The following is a 17,833-nucleotide window of genomic DNA, read 5'->3' as shown; positions in this document are numbered from 1 at the left end:
ACGCTCAGCGTTGCCTTATTCTCCCCAAGCCCAGCACGCACCAATAGGCCAGCTCCCGCTTCTCACGCGCCTCGCTGTTGCTCCGACTGGGCGCCGCCCCAACCTCATCACCAGCCATCTCCGCCTCCCACTCGACTCTTACAGACATGGGTATCTCCAGCACGTCCTCGTCCTCTCGCAGCGGGGGGTCCCCCGGCGCCAGGGCCAACGACGCCGGCACCACCTCGACAACGATGCTCACCCAGTTGCGTCCGCGCTCCCAGATCTTGCCCACCTCGAGCTGGTTGGCGCTGTTGATGCCGCCGCCGCCGGCGCTGATGCTCTCGCCCCGCCGCCGGCGCTGCTCGCGATCGCGCTCGGCGTTGTCCTTGAGCGCCTCGTCCCACACATCCGTGTTGGCGTCGACCTCGAATTCCGGGCAGATGACCGTGACGCGGCTGGCGAAGCGCCCCGGGGTCGTGACGGGCGCGCCGAGGGTCACCTTGATGGTCTCGAAGATGGGGTTCTTGAAGGTGAGCAGGAAGTAGGCGGGCTTGAGGGGCTCGAGCGGCGCACCCGGCACGGCCGCGCCAGAGGCCGAGGTGCCGGTGCCGGTGCCGCCGGAGAGGGCGAGCTGGCGGACGGAAATGCTCGGAATGTAGCTGCCGGCCACGAGGCGGATGCGGAAGCGGGTCGTCTGCACCTTGGACTCGGGCTTGCTGATGATGTGGCGGCATACGGGGCAGCGCTTGGAGCGCTTTGTGCGCAACAAGTGCGGAACGGGCCGCAGAGAGTCCAGAAACCGCTCGCGACCGTGGAGGGGTGGCTCGACGAGGTTGGGAGCTTGGCCGAGGCGCTGGGCGGCCGAGGCGGTACCGTCAAGGCCCTCGGAGCGCAGTTTGGCAATGGCTGCGGACTCGTCCAGCGAGGCGACCAGAAGCCCTTCGTCGGGGTCGAGCGCCTCCCGCATCGCGCCCAGACGCGCCTTGGCCTTTTTGTCATGGAGCAAGCCGCCCCCCGTGTAGATGCTCATGATGCGCGATAAGGACGTAGGCGACGAGAACCCAAGGTCGCCCAGCAAGGCGAGGCCGGCGTCGGCGGCATTGGGGTCGGCGAGCTGGCCTTGATAAAAGGCCTTGAGGTTGGCGAACTGGGCCTCGTGGTCGAGGTCCTGGCTATCGGTGGGTGGGGGCTGGCCTTTGTACGAGGGGTCCTTGCGGCGCTCCTTTCGTTCCTTGGCTGTGAGGCGCGTTGTGCCTCCGTTTCGCAGCTTTGCAAGCTGTGCGTGGATGCCGTTGTGCTTGTCGAACTGGATGCCAACTTCGGTCGAGGTCCAGAGACAGTACGAACAGGTCAGGGCGTAGGGCCCAGCGAGAGGCGTGGCCGAGTTGTCGGGGGCGGCCAGGAGGTTGGGGTCGGGCTTGGTCTCAACGCTGGTGATGGCCAGGGGGCCGATGCAAACCGGACACTGGAAACAGCTGCGGTTGCATCGGTTTCCCTCGCTCTTGAGGTTGCTGCTGGGGACCTCGAAGAGGCAATTGGGGCAGTAGTACGTGACGATCTCCTCGGCGACGCAGCGGGGACAGCGGATTTGGTGGCAGTCCTCGCAGTACATCAGGTACTCGAGCGGATATAGACTGAAGCTGGAGCGGGGCGCTCGGGGGTCGAAGGCGTGGTCATCCCCATCGGGCTCCGAGGTTGTGGGGGAGCCGCCAGACCGTCGGTCGGTGAGCGTAATGTCGGAGCAGGGACATTGTATGTACGAATACGGGGTGAACGCCGTCGCCATGGCTGCATGGTGGAGGGTGGCGGAGAGAGCCTGAAGGGTTGGCGGACCGAGGGTCGGGCGTTGCGTTGCGGAACGTTGGTGGTTCGTGAGGGTTGCATCAAGAGCCGGACCGACGCGTTGGCCGGCCAGACGCGTGCATGCCTACCCTAACCCTGAGATGCGTGCTTCCGAACCTCCTATCTGTTTTATCGTTTGGGTTGAGTTTCTGACCTTTGACATCCGGCACCGCATTATCTCCGTAGACAGTGATAGGAGAATTGACCGTTGAGGAATTCGTTATTGCTTCTGGTTCGGCTTGCGCGCCATTGCCTTCCAGCGGTCACAGCACTCTGGGCTCCTCGGTATTGCTTGCGTTGCGGACATCGATCACCCACAGGCCGAGTACTGCGCGTGCCTGTCGACGGCATCTTCATGATACCTGTACTTACACTACCTGCTATGAACATGGGGAGCTCGCCCCCTATCTTTCACTCAACAAGCGGCCCCGAAGAGACATGCCGAAAACGGTACCAGCTGCTCAACCCTTCCGCAAAACCTACAGGCCTCTCCGGTCTCGCCCGCTCGGGCTTACTGCGTCTTGATGCGTGGTGACGCACTGGCGAGAGCGTCAACCACCTCCATCCCCATGGCATAAATCATGGTGGTGGCGGGCACCACAATCCACGCGCCGCTGAGAGAACCATTAGCAGCCGCACCGCCTCCGCTTTGCTCTCTCGAAGCACCAACGTGGGAGTACTCACTTGGGAATCACCCAGAGAAAGATCATGGTCCAGAGGTGGTTTTGCCCAATATTTTCAAAGCCAGAGAGGATCTCCAGCAGCCCTGGGAACGGTCAGCTCGAAGCACACAGCATCGCGGGCAGCCCCAAGCCATCAAGAACCTACAGTAGATGACGGTCTTGCTGACCGTCATGACAGCGGCGCTGAATCCCAACAGCACGGCCGCTGCACCGACCCGGCCGCCAATGGCCTTCCTCGCCCCGGCGGCCGGGGCCTTTCCGTAGGTGCTCCACAACCAGAGATAAGCCAGGTACATGAGCGACTCGACGACGTTCATCCAGCTCTGCGTGGCGGTCCAGGGGTTGCGCTGGTTCCACTGTTTGAAGCCGTACATGTGGTCGACCTCGCCATAGAGCGCGTAGGGAACCCACAGCGGTCGGTGCAGGCTCCCGCCGGGCATCGTGTGCGGCCGCAGGAGCACGTAGCCTATGTCCCACGCAACGAGGGGCAACAACACCGCCAGCCAGAGGAGCACGGCCGTTGACGGCGTGTGCACCCAGCTCTGAGATGTGGTGGGCGGTGCCATGACGATGGGGTTTCTGAGCAAGGAACGCGGGACTTTTGGCTTCTGAGGAACGATATTACAACGAGAGGAACAGCCGTTGATTGTTTTTCCTTTGGTGGTTTGTTGCAGCACTTGTGTTGGGTTTACAAGCAAGCCAGGCGCCGAAGTCTTCCAGGGGCACACCACATCTTGGCTAGAGTAGGGACGTAAAGATCGCTGGCGGAATGATCTGACTACCCGACCTACCACCACCCTTTCGGACTGCCCCGCATCGGCTTTCCCACTCATTGGCCAGGAGGCAACTCGCTACCGCGTGCGCTCAGAGCGCGTTGGAGACGTCGGGGTGCCATTCAAAGTTCCTCCGTCCCAAAGTCCCGCGCGTTTGGGTTGCGAGGACATGGCTGACGTCAGTAGTTGCAGAAATCCCCTGTGAGGGCACTGTGTTGGTGTTGCCCGGGGCTCACATCAACCCAGGTGTACCGAGGGGGTTCAGCTGCCCAGCGGCCTAGATCGGGGCAACCAGTACGTGGCATTGGAGTTTCGCAGGCTCACTTCGCAGCCAAGCAGACAAATGCACCTTAAGAAATGTGAAACTGGGTAGGTGGCGGAAACTCGTACATGCGATTCACTTTGTTGGAGCGCCTGTGTCTTAGACAATCCACATGGCCGATCCGTTTCCAGGTGCCTGGTGTCATACGAGGTTGTGACACCACCATGGCAACACCCACCGCGTACCAATCGGACATAGCGGACTCGTCGCCTCCGCAGCCCAGCCACGAACACCAAGTCTCTGGATACGGGTTGCATGATGCGGGCGAGCCTCAACATGTCAACCAAGACGGCGCTGTCTTACTCAGGAAGGGACAGAGGTTGGTTTGAGACCTGCAGGAGTGGAGTTGTCCGCGGATCGAGAAATCCCCAAGAACGAAGCTGCTCTCTTATGCTTGCCCCTAGGCCGGACGCCTCCCACGCAAAACATGACATGCGCACCTGGTGGTCGGGCCCTCTACGGCGCCCTCGTCTTGAGCTGGACGCCATGCCATTCTTTCATGAGATCGCCCAGCGCCGCGTTGACCAGCCGTTGCTGCTTCAGCATGTTCAGGCCGCGAAACTTTTCCGAGGTGATGTCGATGCCGTACATGGAGCCGCAGCCACCCGAGATGTCCCGCACCACGAGCTCCGTGGGCGAGAATTCGGCGACGAGGATGTCCCAAACCTGAGACTCGCCCTCGGTGAGATAGGTTGGCTTCTCCAGCCCCGCGGCCGGCTCTTGATGGGACGATTCAGGGCCAGAGAGCCGGGGGCCCGAGGTCGTCAGGGATCGGCAAGACGCCGGCTGCAGGCGGGGGGCTGGAAACGCGGATCGAGCCCGCTGCGGAAACACGGCGGACGCCGAGACCGGCCGCCGATGGCTCAGCATCCCCGACACGTTCCTGACCGGGGTGGACGGAGGCCGGGCCACCAGGGTGCTCCGCGCGCGGAGACAGGTTCGGCAGATCATCCTCGGGGCCTGGGAAGGGGGAAGGAGATATAGCAGCTGTCTTGCTCAGTTAGCGGCATGCGTCGTGGGTTGGCTGGCACAGGCTAGTGTGGAGCTCCGTACCTCGGATGATGCAACGAAGGAAGAGACGGCGAGCGCCGCACAGGATAAGCTCACTACCTGGGGTCGTAGGTATTGTAACCAGGTACCTGGTGTACCTGTTGTGAGAACAAACCTCAGGCCAGAAAATCCCCTCGCACGGCAGCCTTCCTTCCAGATTTCGACAACCGGAGATCCTGGACGAGCAGTCGTTCAATCCCACCTCTGGGCGGGAGGCGGGTACGTAACGTTACCATCGGCCCTGTTCTGATTGGTCCCACGGCGCCACTTTCTGGGGCAGCCCCACCGAGCTCCCGCTTTGGCAACTGACAAAAATCCACGACCCGCTTCTCTCCTTTTTCGCGTTCCTCGCTGTCCTCCAGCTCCCAAATCTGGGCGCCGAGATTTGGAAGCTCGGGGTCGCCTTGGCCTGATCGACAAAATCGACGCACCCATGGTTTTTGCTAGGCGAAATAACACCTCGTGGGTTGTCATGCTGGGCTTGGCTGCCAGCGCTCTAGAGCAGGTTGACGCGCTGCTTGACAGCACCGGACCGCAAGCCCTTCCGTCCGTCACGAGCAACGCTGAGGTACCGTATGTAGTCATACGGAATTCCGCTCATGCTCCCCGACATGTCTCGCGGTGTGCATGTACACTCAGAGTCGATCTTGATCTCGACTCTTTTTTTTTTTTAAAAAAAAAAAGAAAAAAAAAGAAAAGACAGGATCTCACGGTTCTGCTACCGGCATACCGAATATGGATGGTTGCAACGATTTCGTAAAGATGCAGATGCAGCTTATACATGCGCAATAAGCGGCTCAAAAGAGCGCTAACAATTTGAGCACCAACCGGCGATGTGGTATCTGCACAAGGCCGTCCGAGCCGCCCCCCCGGCCCCGGCGCCGCGATATTTGCCAATCTATTCGCGCCCGCCAGCAAATGACAATCCCTCCTTGGTCGGCACATCCGCATCCTCTTCGGCACACAGCCGCTTCCTCTGCCGGGCGTCACGCCGGGCACCGCCGTGTGTGCTCACCCGCTTGCCGTGTGACATCACATAAGACGAATCCGCGGCACTGCATGGCCCCCATCGGCCATAGTTATCTGGGCACGCAGTGAAGTAAACTACCTCATCCCACGCTGCCGGGCCAAGGAGGTGCGCATGACCGCGACTCCGAGAGGAGCTTTGGCGTTGAGCCCCCATATGCCCTCAGTCCATCGCCAGAGCAGCCGTCGCCGACTTGCCTTTTGACGGCGGTTGACGTCGTGCTGGCGGCCTTTGACAGCAACAGGGTCTCGCATCCATCGGCCGGAATGGGGACCTCGGCGCAACAGAGTATAGTAGCATTGTTCTGCAGGAACAGCAGCCGCCCATCCAGCCATCGGCATGGTCGATCTTCAATGCGCCAGCACCGAACACGAGCAAAGCGCCTTGTGCGTTGACAGGTAATGCAGGTCAGATCGTTGGGTCTCACTCGACAGCTTGTGATCGACTCCCTCGGCATGCGCTCGGGGGCTATACGGCCGTCGGTGGCTCCTTTCTACACCGGACTTGGCAGGAGACTTGGCCCCTGATTCAACGCCGACCAGGCCCCCCGTCCTTCTCACGATCTCAAGCATCCACACCCGCGACAGGGGTCAGGTCGTCGGCGCTGCTCAGTTGCCGTTATCGTCATGGTCCTTCGCCCTGAAGACTATGTACATAGGTGGTGGTGTCAAGCCACCTGGGGAGGAGGAGCCGCAGCGTACCTAGTTAATATTGCTCTCCGTGCCTCCCAGGGCCCCCGCGATGCCTGACCCGCAAGGGCTGGTTCCCGAGGGACGCTGGATCTGCCAAGCTCAGCCTAATTTGAGATCATCCAGGCCCAGCGGGCGCCCTACCCAGACAGGCAGGCCGTTGGCTCTGCAGCTCAGCCCGTGGCACGTTGTGCTTTTCCGCATCCAACGGCGGCTGCTTTGAGACATGTTCCACACCCAGGACGGAGTAACGGATACCCAAATTAAACGGCCCTGGCAAGGGTAGGGGGCCTCCTGCAGCTGCGTTCCATGGTCACGACAGGCCCGAGCTGCCCTCCACGTGCGAAACACCCACGGCAGTCTGTCTTCGAACGCATGCCTAATGGGGCCCGCCGGCACCGCCAGCGATAAGCCTTTGGGTAAATGCGGACGCAACCGAGCTGGTTCCGGTCGTGCAAGGGGTGGGTGACACATGGATGTCCGGCTCCGGCCGCGTCGTAACCTATATAACATGGCCGACATCCCGCCCGGCATGGCGGAACTGCTTCTTGGCCAGGGCTGCTGTGTCTCTCGCGACCCGTCCACTCTTTGATCACCACCTCATCCGTTCGCCCTCACCATGCTCTGGTACGGCGCGGCCCTCGCGCTCCTGGCCGGAAGGGCCATCGCGAACTCCGTCACCGACGGCGTCACGGACCCGCCCGCCATCGTCCCCGGCGCCTACATCGTCGAGTACGAGGTTGACCAGGTGGGTGACCTCCGGCCTGCCTGCTCAGCGACCCTCTCCCCCCACCTCCTCTCATGCTAACGCTTGGTTCAGGACACCGATGCCCTCATCGACAAGCTCGGCGGCGAGGCGTCGCTGCGCAGGGACCTCCGCTTCAAGCTGTTCAAGGGCGCGTCCATCCAAGTCAACAACCTCGAGCATGCCGAGTCCGTGGCTGCCAAGGTGGCTGAAATGCCCAAGGTGAAGCGCGTCTTCCCGGTCCGGAAGTATGCCGTCCCGCACCACACGGTGCATTCCACGGGCTCCGCTGTCGAGGCCATCGTGTCCAAGCGCGCCGCCGGGGGCAACGACACCTTCTCGACCCACCTGATGACCCAGGTCAACAAGTTCCGCGACAATGGCATCACCGGCAAGGGTATCAAGATCGCCGTGATCGACACCGGTGTACGTCCTGGAATCTTTGGCCCTCTCTCTCCCTCCCTTTCCCTCCCTCCCCCGGCGTCGCGTCCGCCCCCGCTGACAATCCCAGATCGACTACCTGCACCCTGCGATGGGCGGCTGCTTCGGCCCTGGCTGCCTGGTCTCGTACGGCGCTGACCTGGTGGGCGACAATTTCGACGGCTCCAACACCCCCCGGCCCGATGGAGACCCCATGGACTGCCAAGGTCACGGCACCCACGTCGCTGGTACCATCGCGGCCCAGGACAACAACCCCTACGGCATCATCGGCGCCGCCCAGGGCGTCGAGCTTGGCGCGTACCGCGTCTTCGGCTGCGAAGGCGATACCCCGAACGACGTCCTGATTGCCGCCTACAACATGGCCTACGAGGCGGGCAGTGACATCATCACCGCGTCCATCGGCGGCCCTTCGGGCTGGGCCGAGGACCCCTGGGCCGCCGTCGTGACGCGCATCGTCGAGAACGGCGTTCCCTGCGTCGTGTCCGCCGGTAACGACGGCTCCGCCGGCATCTTCTACGCCTCGACCGCCGCCAACGGCCGCAAGGTTACCGCCATCGCGTCCATCGACAACTGGATGACCCCGACCCTGCTTGCCAACGCCTCCTTCTCCGTCGACAACAAGCCCGGCAGCGACTTTGGCTTCACCGCGGGCGACCCGAGCGCCTGGGGCGAGGTCACCAAGCCCCTCTGGATCGTCAGCCACGACACGACCGACCCCGCGCACGGCTGCGATCCTTACCCGGAGGACACCCCTGATCTCTCGGGCTACATCGTGCTGATCCGCCGCGGCACCTGCACCTTCGTGCAGAAGGCGACCAACGCCGCCGCCAAGGGCGCCAAGCACATCGTCTTCTACAACAACCAGCCCGGCACCGTCATCGTCTCCGCCACCGGCGTTGAGGGCGTCACGGCCGTCGCCATGGTCACCGCTGACCAGGGCGAGGCCTGGGTCCGCGAGCTTGAGGCCGGCCGCCAGGTTGTCGTCACCATGACCGACCCGTCGCGCGCTGGCAAGTTCCTCATCTACGCCGAGAACACCGTCTCGGGCGGCTTCCTGAGCGACTTCACCAGCTGGGGCCCCACCTACGAGGTCGAGGTCAAGCCCCAGATCGCCACGCCCGGCGGTCTGATTCTGTCGACCTACCCCCGCGCCCTGGGCTCGTACGGCGTGCTGTCCGGCACGTCCATGGCCTGCCCCCTCGCGGCCGGCGTCTACGCCCTGATCATGAACGTCCGCGGCACCAAGGACCCCAAGACCATTGAGAACCTCCTGTCGGCCACCTCCAAGCCCAACCTGTTCCGCTTCAGCGGCCAGTCGGCTCCCTTCCTGGCCCCGGTCCCGCAGCAGGGCGCCGGTCTCATCCAGGCCTGGGATGCCGCTCACTCGACCACCCTTCTGAGCGTCTCGAGCCTCTCCTTCAACGACACCGAGCACTTCGCCCCGGTCCAGAACTTCACCGTCCACAACACGGGCAAGACCGAGGTCACCTACTCTCTGGGCCACCACGGCGCCGCCACCGCCTACACGTTCCTCGACCCCTCCTTCACCACTCCCGTCCCCTTCCCCGGCATCCTGACCCAGGAGTACGCCTCGCTCACCTTCGCCACCGGCGACAGGTTCACGCTGCCCCCCGGCCACCGCAAGATCGTCTCGGTCCGCGTGCAGCCTCCGGCCCTCGACGCCAAGCTGCTCCCCGTCTACTCGGGCTACGTCACCATCAACGGCACCGACGGCTCCAACCTCTCGCTCCCGTACCTCGGCGTCGTCGGCAACATGCGCTCCGCCAAGGTCCTCGACCCCGCCCGCACCTACGTGCGCAGCTCCAAGACGGGCGCCGAGCTCCCCGTCCCGCCCAACACCACCTTCGTCCTGCCCCCCGCCGGGTTCTCCAACGACACCTCGTACCGCAACCGCACCGAGATGCCGCGCCTCAACGTCCAGCTGACCATGGGCTCCGCCCAGATCCGCGCCTACGTCGTGCCGGTCGGCAATACCGCCGACGGCATCGCCCGCGTGTCGAACCCCTTCGGCCTCAACACGATCGGCCTCGCCGAGGGCTTCCCGGCCATGTGGAACCCACGCGGCCCGTCCGCCTTCATCTGGGACGGCAAGCTCGAGCACGGCGAGTTCGCCCCGGCCGGCAAGTACAGGCTGGTCGTCAAGGCGCTCAGGATCTTTGGCAACCCCGAGAACAAGGAGGATTACGATGAGGCCCAGTCGGTCGAGTTCAACATCCGGTACCTGAGCGGCGGCAGCGCGAAGCTCCGGAGGTGGAAGGAGAGGTGCCGCGACGAGGTGACGGCGGCCGAGGGCGTTCAGAAGAGGTCGGCGATCCGCATCCCCACGGAGGATAGGTAGAGAGAGAGCCCAAGGTGGGGTGGCAAGCGCTCGTTAGGGGTTTCTAGTTTATTGTGTACATCAGATCCATGTTCAAATGTAGCCATCGTTGATTTCCTTGTCTTTGACACCGCGACCTGTTGGTTGTCCCTGGTGCATGTCTTGGGCGATGCATGACCTTGTCCAAGACCGAACTGATGTACTGTGTATACTTGCCTCGCGGGGGAGCGCGTCCGAATCCTTGGTGGCTTGCGCCGTGCAGGTTCTGACACAGCGGCGTCAGGGATCTGTCGGCGCTTTGGAGGCGGATCATCCGGTAGGCGGAGGTTGAATGGCGTTGGGATTTCCGCCCCAGGGACTTTTTGAAACGTTGGCCCCCGGGAGCTGAGCAGCATGCACCCGCTCAGCTGAAGCTGTTTTCAAGCCCTGCGTATAGTACAGAGCTGATGTCGCCCTTGTGTGGATCACCTGCTATAGGCTTCACGATTTGCACACCACGTCTGTGACCATCTCTCTGGAAGTTTTGTTTCCTATAGAGTAACTATAGCATGCGTGCGACTTCGTTCTCAGCCGGTGCATCAGCGACAACGGCCTCGGATGGGGCTTTCTTGGCCGGGCAAGGATTCCTCTCCAAACATCGAAACGTTGGCCGTGATCATGCTGTTCTTGCTCTTTCCACAGGCCCAGCTCTCAGGGGTTGTGTTTGTTCTTCTGCGTGACTGCTACGGATCGACGTGACGACCGACAGAGGTTGCTGCCATGCCTTTCCAAAGTCTTGGGGCTGCCGTCGCCTCGTATTGGTGCTTTTGCATCACGCATCACAACTGTTGAGCTCAGCAGGGCGCCGGATCAGCCGCACGCACTGCCCTTGCATCCAAACTAGCATCGTACTGTGTAAGAGCTGGGGAGGCGTCTATCAAAATGCTCTACACAGTATTTGTGTTATGGTGACTATGCAGGTGCTGCTCCCGATCGTAATCAACTCTCTGCTGCATGTATCCCCCCCGCGTCCCTTGCATTTGGATTCCTCCTCAATAGGTGTTGTGGTACACAAGGATTGGGAGCCATGGTGTAGGGGGGGGGCAAGAAGCTGAGCCAGGGAGGGCTGTTCTCCCCCAGAATAGGACCGCGAAAGAAGATCCTCCTGAACCAACGCGCCCTGCGAGGGAATCACATCATGTGAGGGTGGGCGTTCTCGCCAAGGGCCGGCGAACCTTGCTTACCTACCCAGGACAGAGATGACATCCTCGGCGATCACAGGGAGACAGACTCCTGAAAACGCAGGGAGCGATGTAAGTGTTGGGCGAAGGGGGAGAGGATGTTCACCGTCAGGGGGAAAGCAGACAAGAGCTGGGAGGGCAGCAACACCAAGGAAAATGGCATATAATCGACGACGTTTCTCTCCTCGATCGGACAACTCTTTCTCACCACTCTCCACAGCTTCAGCACCTTCGCAGCCTCTCCTTCATTGCCTACCCCTCGAATAGTTACTTCTAATACCTAATCTACGGATCAAGTCGCTCCCTTGCGGATTCAATCCCCTGCTACAGCCAACTTCCAACCATGAAGCTCCTCACTGCTCTCGCCGCCTTTGCCTTTGGCTCTGTCATGGCCGCCCCGGCCGCTTTGGCCGTCGATGCCCGTTCCGCTGTCGTGGCCCGTGATCCCGGTGTTGGCAGCAACACGGTTCCTGTCCCCGGCGTCCCGCGCCCTTGCAAGGCTGGCAAGTGCGCTCCCTCGCCCCCGCGTTGCCAGCGCAAGAAGTGCCACCACAAGCCCAAGGATGAAGTGCTCGTCATCATCCACACCGCCATCAACGCGGTCCTCAACGTTGAGGCCAAGGTCAAGGCTGATCTCGACCTGATCCTCGACATCATTGGTAAGTCCCTGGGCCGTGAAATCTAGGTACTTGGGGATAATTAAGCACTGACGTGTTCTCTTCAGCCAAGGTGAAGGCCAAGGCCGACGTTGACGTCAGCGTTCTTGCCAAGATCATCGCCGACCTCAAGATCGAACTCGGGACGCTGAGGAATGCCGTTCCGGCCCTGGACGGTCTGGTTGTCGATGCCGACGTTCTCGCCAAGGCTGATCTCGACCTGCTGCTCGACCTCGTCGTCCGCGTGAAGAAGCTTGTCGCAGATGTCGATGTCACCCTCCGGGGCCTGGTTGACCTGGACCTGGGTGAGTAGCCATGACACCAGTGCCATCATCATGCAACGGCCGCTAATAGAATCATCAGACCTGGACGTAAAGCTCGGCCTCGACCTCGACGTCGAGCTCAGGGCCGTCCTCAACCTGGTTCTCGGTGTTTGCGCTCCGGTTCTCGACCTCGTCTCTGGCCTCCTTGGCTCCCTGAACCTCGGCCTTGATCTCGACCTTGACCTGGACCTGGACCTGGACCTTGACCTCGATCTCGATCTCGATCTCGACCTCGACCTTAGCGTCGTGGGCCTTGACCTTGGCAAGCTTCTCAAGAAGATCCTCGGCAACACCAACCAGATTCACAAGACAGCCAAGAAGGCGAAGGGTCTGCTCGGTCTTCTCCACATCCTCTAGGGAACATCAACGGTAGAATTGATGAGTTTGCAAGGCGGGAGCTAGTGAGCGAGTGAACACGAGGGGAAGGCAAAGACGTCTGATTCTAGAAGTTTTGTACTTTAATAAGTGACATCCTGGGGATGTTAGAGTTAGTAAACCTGTCTTGGACCTGGTCTCTTGGTTCTGGGTGTGTTGCCATTGTTGCTGCTGTCTGTCCGACTTTGCAGGGTTTGAAGATGGCATAGGCTCGTGGGCCGGAAATGATGGATAATTAATAATTCATTCCTTGGTAAAGCATCTTCGGATGGAGATTACATGGTGCTTTCGTGCTGGAGTTGTGCTGCACTGTTTCTATGGCCACCGAGGGTCTGTGCAACATCAGAACTTCCTTGTGCTTGCAGGAAGCAAGTTGAGATGACATTCCAGGAGGAGATCTAAAGGGTTCTAGGGCCGCGAAGTGAAGGCTGCCATGCTACCAGAACACCATGCCGCGACTTTGCGCAGCCCGGCCCTTCAGGAGGTAGTATATATATAAGAAGTCCCGCTTGCTGATAGCATATTTCTAGAACATAGGTGGAAACATTCCGTGTATAATACTGACAACCTCCACTCTTCATCAAGCAAGCTAGTTTCCGACCATCTTGTCACCCTCTTCACAACACGCCAGATCTTGTCGTCGTCGCTTATTACAATTCCAGCAATGGCCAAGTGCACCTGGAAGATCACGAGGTGGGCTTGCGGATGTGAGATATCCTCGTTTCAGCCATGCGATGTGGCGCCCGATTGTCGTTGCGGGTCAGGGGAAAAGGACACGACGGAGTTGAGCGACAAGTGTAGTGGCTGCAACTGGGTTTAACAATGTGGAAACGGCTGAGGCGGGGGTTGGGAAAGCGACGAGCGAAGTGCCGCAAACGAGACGCCTTAGTCCAGGCGGGCTCAAAGGATTCGACAGGAGTTTCGTAGGTTTGGTGGATGGGTGAATGGAACTGGCTGCATTTTACAAGAAAGAAACGGGGGTAATGAGAGACACGAGGGTCGATCGTTGAGTTCAATCCATGCCAGCGTTAAGAAGAAGTGAACGGTGGTGGTAATTACAGTTCACCGAAATAGGTACTTTCGCTTTGTCCGAGAGGCAACGCGGTCATAGCCACGAGCCGTCACTATGATGATTATCGAAGCGAAGCGTATGCTTCGCTTCGATTTTCTGGAAATTCAATTTTTAATTGAATTCAGAAAAGAGAGGGAAGCAACGCTTTGCTTCTATTACTAGCCATGCCCACACGAATTTCTCGTGCTATGATTGGATATCGACCACGTTTTGTGGCTGAGGTGGATCCACGCACCTTCCAATCGGGCGAAAAGGACATAGTGCGAATACTGCACATTGCAGGAGGTTTTTCTGAACTTAAGCGGCTTTTTGGAACGAGGGATCGCATTCTAAAAGTGCTAAATCTCGAGTAACTTTTAGGTGCTTCTATATCTTTTTCGGCTGCTGTAGGCGATTGAAAGTTTGTGGCTGTGTAGGTCGTGGTGTGGCTGACGGGTTTTGCATGGGTCGCCGTCGGGGGGCGGGTGCAGGTGTGGGGCGGCGCGCCGTAGGCAGAGGGGGGGTCCCGGGGGGCGCAGCCCCCTGGTTATCGCGCTGAAATACTCTTGAAACTCGAAAATAACTTCGAATTTATCGTCAAAATCTCGCTCATCGTTGGATTTAATTAATTTCGTCAGTTGCGCGTAATAGAGTTAAGGAGGTAGTCGTCTTGCCAGTATTTGGTGGTAGGATTGGCAAGGCCTTGGCGGCGGTCTTAGTACTGACGTTTCTCTCCTTACCTACCAACCCTCTTCAGTCGCCTCCCGATGTATCTCAGCAACACCACTGTCGACGCAAGCCAGTAGGGCAACGTGGCGGTAGCGGAGGTAATGAGCGAAGCGAAGGAATACGCTTCGCTTCGTACCTCCTGGTGGCACCTCAGCCAGAACACCACCAGGCCCTAGTACAGCCAATAGCACGAAGTACTCCGGGCTGCACGTTGACAGTGGATATGACCGAAATGACCTCCACCTAGGACCTATAACGAACTATTACCCGGTGAACTACCGGAATGTCTTGTAGGGCGGGAGACGTTGCTCAGTGATATTCATTCGATGCGACACACCTCCGGACGACCATGTCCTGTTATGCTTGAGGCAACCATTGCAGGTCTTTTCTTCTTCTTTCGTGCTCGCTGATCATGCAGACCATCCTCATCACGCGCTTGTCCTCTGTCTTCCATGCGGTGTCAAGCGTGTGTGTCAGGGAATTATGTTAAAATATGAGAGGAGCCGCGCCCAAAGCTGAATTATATATAGTACATCGCATTCGAGTTCTAGATTTGTTTATTTTAAGGGTGAAACGTTGGATCAACGGGCGATCCCCCCTACTCTTCATGTAGCATTGCCGGCCTTAGCAGCGCAATGGTAACGGCTCCCTGACCTGCTTCGCCGACGGGGTCACCCACCTGCAGAGCTGTCACTTCTGTACGGGCTTTGTCTATTATCACGACGGCGCCCTGGCCGGGCGCCGTGGACGATTGCTAGTTTACAATTTCCGGTTTCCGTTGGAAGCTAGAGACAAGACACCTCCCCCTTTGACAGGCTTCTGTTAAGGGCTTTGCAGCTCAGATGGTTGTTGAATTGACTATTGAATCCCTGCCATGGATATCATTCTAATTATGCAATGCAGGCGAGTTTGATTGGTGTGCACTTTAAGAGGCCTTCTATTACTCTGAGAAAGACAAGTGAAGGGGGATCATTGGCATACAAGCATGTGCAACAAACTTGGCACTGCGCATGAATAGACTGGGACAATTGGGTGTCCCCGAGGCAAACGGGAACCGACGTCAGGTTGAATTCACCGAAAAGCTATATACAAGAAACACATCCTTTCTGCGTTATTACCACCCCCTCTTCCTCACCAGGCTCCTTTAAGCCAGGTTGGCGCGACGGCTCGAGATGCTGCGGCGCTTGGAGCGGCGCGTCTTGTTGGTAAGAGCCTCGACGATGCCGTCGTAGGCGGGCTTCTTGCTGAAGTCGTCGGCCCACGGCAGCGCGGCGCCCTCGCTGGTGAAGACGTAAGGGACCCAGCTGAAGGGGTCGTAAAAGTCCCAGATGGTCACGCCGATGCAGCCGCAGACCTGGACGCAGGCGCCGACGGCGTTCTTGTAAGCCTCCTTCTGCTGGGCCAGGTTCTCCGGGGTGGCGGGCATGGTCAGGCGGATGTCGAGCTCGGTGAGGGCGACCTCGACGCCGAGCTTGGTGAAGCCGCGGATGGCGGCGATGTGCTGGTCGATGGTGGGGGGCTGCTCGGCGATGAGATGGGCCTGCAGGCCGACGCCGTGGATGGGGATCTTGGCGTCCTTGAGCATCTTGACGATGCGCTGAGCGCCCTCCGTCTTGGCCGAGGGCCACTCGAGGTTGTAGTCGTTGTAGTACAGCTTGGCCGTGGGGTCGACCTTGGCGGTCGTCTCGAAGGCGAGCTTGATGTACTCCTCGCCGAGCACCTTGTAGAAGACGGACTGGCGGTACGAGCCGTCCTCCTCGAGCGCCTCGTTCACAACGTCCCAGGCGTAGCACTGGCCCTTGTAGTGGCCGGCGACGGCGGTGATGTGGTCGACGATGACCTTGCGAAGCTCCTCGGGGGTCCACTCGGTCTCCTCCACCCAGGGGGCGAGCTGGCTGTGCCAGACGAGGGCGTGGCAGCGCAGCGACTTGCCGTGGGCGCGGGCCTTGGAGGCGACGATATCGCCCTCGGTGAAGTTGAAGACGCCACGCTGGGGCTCAACGAAAAGCCACTGCGTAACGGGTCAGTTCAGCATGGACGAACGATGGAACGGAGGTGACGTAAGGAACGGGAGGGAAAAAAAAGCACTCACCTTCTGGCCGTTGGTGGGCGTGGTCGAGCTGAACTCGGTCGAGTCCCACATGATCTGGTCGTACTGGGCATAGGCCGCCTCGTGGCCGGCCCGCTCGCGCTGGCCGGGCGAGTCGGTGGCGGCGCCGAAGTACTTGAGGCCAGCCTTCCTGGCGAGGACGTCGAGGCCGACCGAGGTGTTGTCCTTACCCTTGCCCTTGCCCTTGCCGGCAGCGAAGCCGAAGGGGAGGGAGGCAAGCAGAAAGAGCGACGAAGCGAGATGCATCTTGACGGCAGATACAAGTCGACTGTTGGAGGTGGTGCCTGGAGGGGGGTGGGAAGGGAAGGGCAGTACCGCTGGGGTTCTTCCAGGGAGGGAGGGCACGAGGCCGTTATATTTATGCCCGTCGATCTTTTGTCATGGCGAGCGCTTCTGGCTCTACCCTGCCATCGTCGTGTCCCTCCGATGCGACCTGGCCTGGGCGGAATGCGAGGAGAGGGCGCATCGGGCGGGCCGTGGACCGGGTTCCCGGAGTCAGCGGGGGAGGCGAGCATGAGAGGACCTCATTTCGGCCCTGCGGGCGCTAACCGCACGTCGAGGGCACGATCGCCGGGGTGGTGTGGTGGTGATTAATTCAGCCGGCAGCAGGGCAAGGCCAAGGCTTCGGGGCGTCTTCGAGAGCCACGGGATGGGCGGCGGTTAAAAGGTATTTTTCCGGGCCGGGCGACTTGGCAGGGGCATTGATGCTTCCATGCTTTGTTTAGTTTACGCTAACGAACTAGTTACAGTATGTACAAAGTTCACACTACTGCGTACATACGCAGCAGGGAGCCGTCGCCGCCAGCGCTCCGGCGGCTGACCCTGCGCAGCAAAGATGGTCCGTCTTGCAGAGGCGAGACGCACGGCGGAAGGGCTCTACGCAGCGGGGGAGGAGAATAACCGGCGGTGGTGACAGTTCCGATGCAGCGAGTCTCGAACGAGCCGTGCTTTGTGTTGAGTCCCTTTGCGATGAGGTGTGAGAGAAGCGAGAAAGGGGAGGGCGAGGACGAGGGCGAGGGCAAGTGCCCAAGCGTCAATGCTTCATTCGTTCCCATCGCCTCCAGAGTTCATGGATTCCTGGACCTTATCTCGTTGGTGAGCTTGGCGGCGGGGGATGCGGAGAACATGGGGCGAAGGTCATCACAGCGGAGTTCATGGAACTCGGGGAAGGGGGGGAAGTGATGGAAGAGGGGAGATGGAGACGACCGGAGGTTTGTTCCTCGGGACCGTGACCCGATGCGGCTAAGCCGCCGTTTTGGCGAGACAGGGGGTAAAGAAAACAAACAAGGGGCTAACAACAACCCTCTTCGGGCCGCCCGCCGTTGCGCCACGCCAGGACCCCTTGCATTGTCAGGGTTCGGGTTAGGTCACCTGGCCGTCTGGCTGGTCTTATACGCAGTAACTGATAATTAGTAACTTCACAGCAGGTTCTCCCCATCTCATGATGTCATTCATGGGCCTCGAAAGGGTACACCGA

The 17,833-nt window shown here is 60.0% G+C and overlaps 6 protein-coding genes across 6 annotated transcripts; 2 read left to right on the top strand and 4 right to left on the bottom strand.

Moving 5' to 3' along the window:
* Nucleotides 1-4: 4 nt before the first annotated feature.
* On the bottom strand, nt 5-1,768 carry VTJ83DRAFT_2785 (uncharacterized protein; the record flags this gene model as incomplete). Its single annotated transcript, XM_071009093.1, has 1 exon — nt 5-1,768. The coding sequence occupies one exon, from the start codon at nt 1,766-1,768 to the stop codon at nt 5-7; it is 1,764 nt and encodes a 587-aa protein (XP_070869325.1).
* Nucleotides 1,769-2,335: 567 nt separating this feature from the next.
* VTJ83DRAFT_2784 (uncharacterized protein) lies at nt 2,336-3,073 on the bottom strand (the record flags this gene model as incomplete). The annotated part of the gene is made up of 3 exons (XM_071009092.1): nt 2,336-2,438; nt 2,509-2,590; nt 2,653-3,073. The coding sequence occupies 3 exons, from the start codon at nt 3,071-3,073 to the stop codon at nt 2,336-2,338; spliced, it is 606 nt and encodes a 201-aa protein (XP_070869324.1).
* Nucleotides 3,074-4,058: 985 nt separating this feature from the next.
* VTJ83DRAFT_2783 (uncharacterized protein) lies at nt 4,059-4,888 on the bottom strand (the record flags this gene model as incomplete). The annotated part of the gene is made up of 3 exons (XM_071009091.1): nt 4,059-4,589; nt 4,656-4,712; nt 4,886-4,888. The coding sequence occupies 3 exons, from the start codon at nt 4,886-4,888 to the stop codon at nt 4,059-4,061; spliced, it is 591 nt and encodes a 196-aa protein (XP_070869323.1).
* Nucleotides 4,889-6,987: 2,099 nt separating this feature from the next.
* VTJ83DRAFT_2782 (uncharacterized protein) lies at nt 6,988-9,913 on the top strand (the record flags this gene model as incomplete). Its single annotated transcript, XM_071009090.1, has 3 exons — nt 6,988-7,116; nt 7,189-7,539; nt 7,625-9,913. The coding sequence occupies 3 exons, from the start codon at nt 6,988-6,990 to the stop codon at nt 9,911-9,913; spliced, it is 2,769 nt and encodes a 922-aa protein (XP_070869322.1).
* Nucleotides 9,914-11,455: 1,542 nt separating this feature from the next.
* On the top strand, nt 11,456-12,448 carry VTJ83DRAFT_2781 (uncharacterized protein; the record flags this gene model as incomplete). The annotated part of the gene is made up of 3 exons (XM_071009089.1): nt 11,456-11,771; nt 11,837-12,073; nt 12,132-12,448. 3 exons carry the CDS (start codon nt 11,456-11,458, stop codon nt 12,446-12,448), a joined length of 870 nt encoding a protein of 289 aa, XP_070869321.1.
* A 2,942-nt stretch (nt 12,449-15,390) lies between these two features.
* On the bottom strand, nt 15,391-16,602 carry VTJ83DRAFT_2780 (uncharacterized protein; the record flags this gene model as incomplete). The annotated part of the gene is made up of 2 exons (XM_071009088.1): nt 15,391-16,257; nt 16,339-16,602. The coding sequence occupies 2 exons, from the start codon at nt 16,600-16,602 to the stop codon at nt 15,391-15,393; spliced, it is 1,131 nt and encodes a 376-aa protein (XP_070869320.1).
* Nucleotides 16,603-17,833: the final 1,231 nt, after the last annotated feature.

This window comes from Remersonia thermophila, chromosome 2 (genome assembly GCF_042764415.1).
Source record: "Remersonia thermophila strain ATCC 22073 chromosome 2, whole genome shotgun sequence".
In the NCBI taxonomy this organism is placed as follows: Eukaryota; Fungi; Ascomycota; class Sordariomycetes; order Sordariales; family Chaetomiaceae; genus Remersonia; species Remersonia thermophila.
This window is presented reverse-complemented; position numbering and strand designations above follow the sequence as displayed.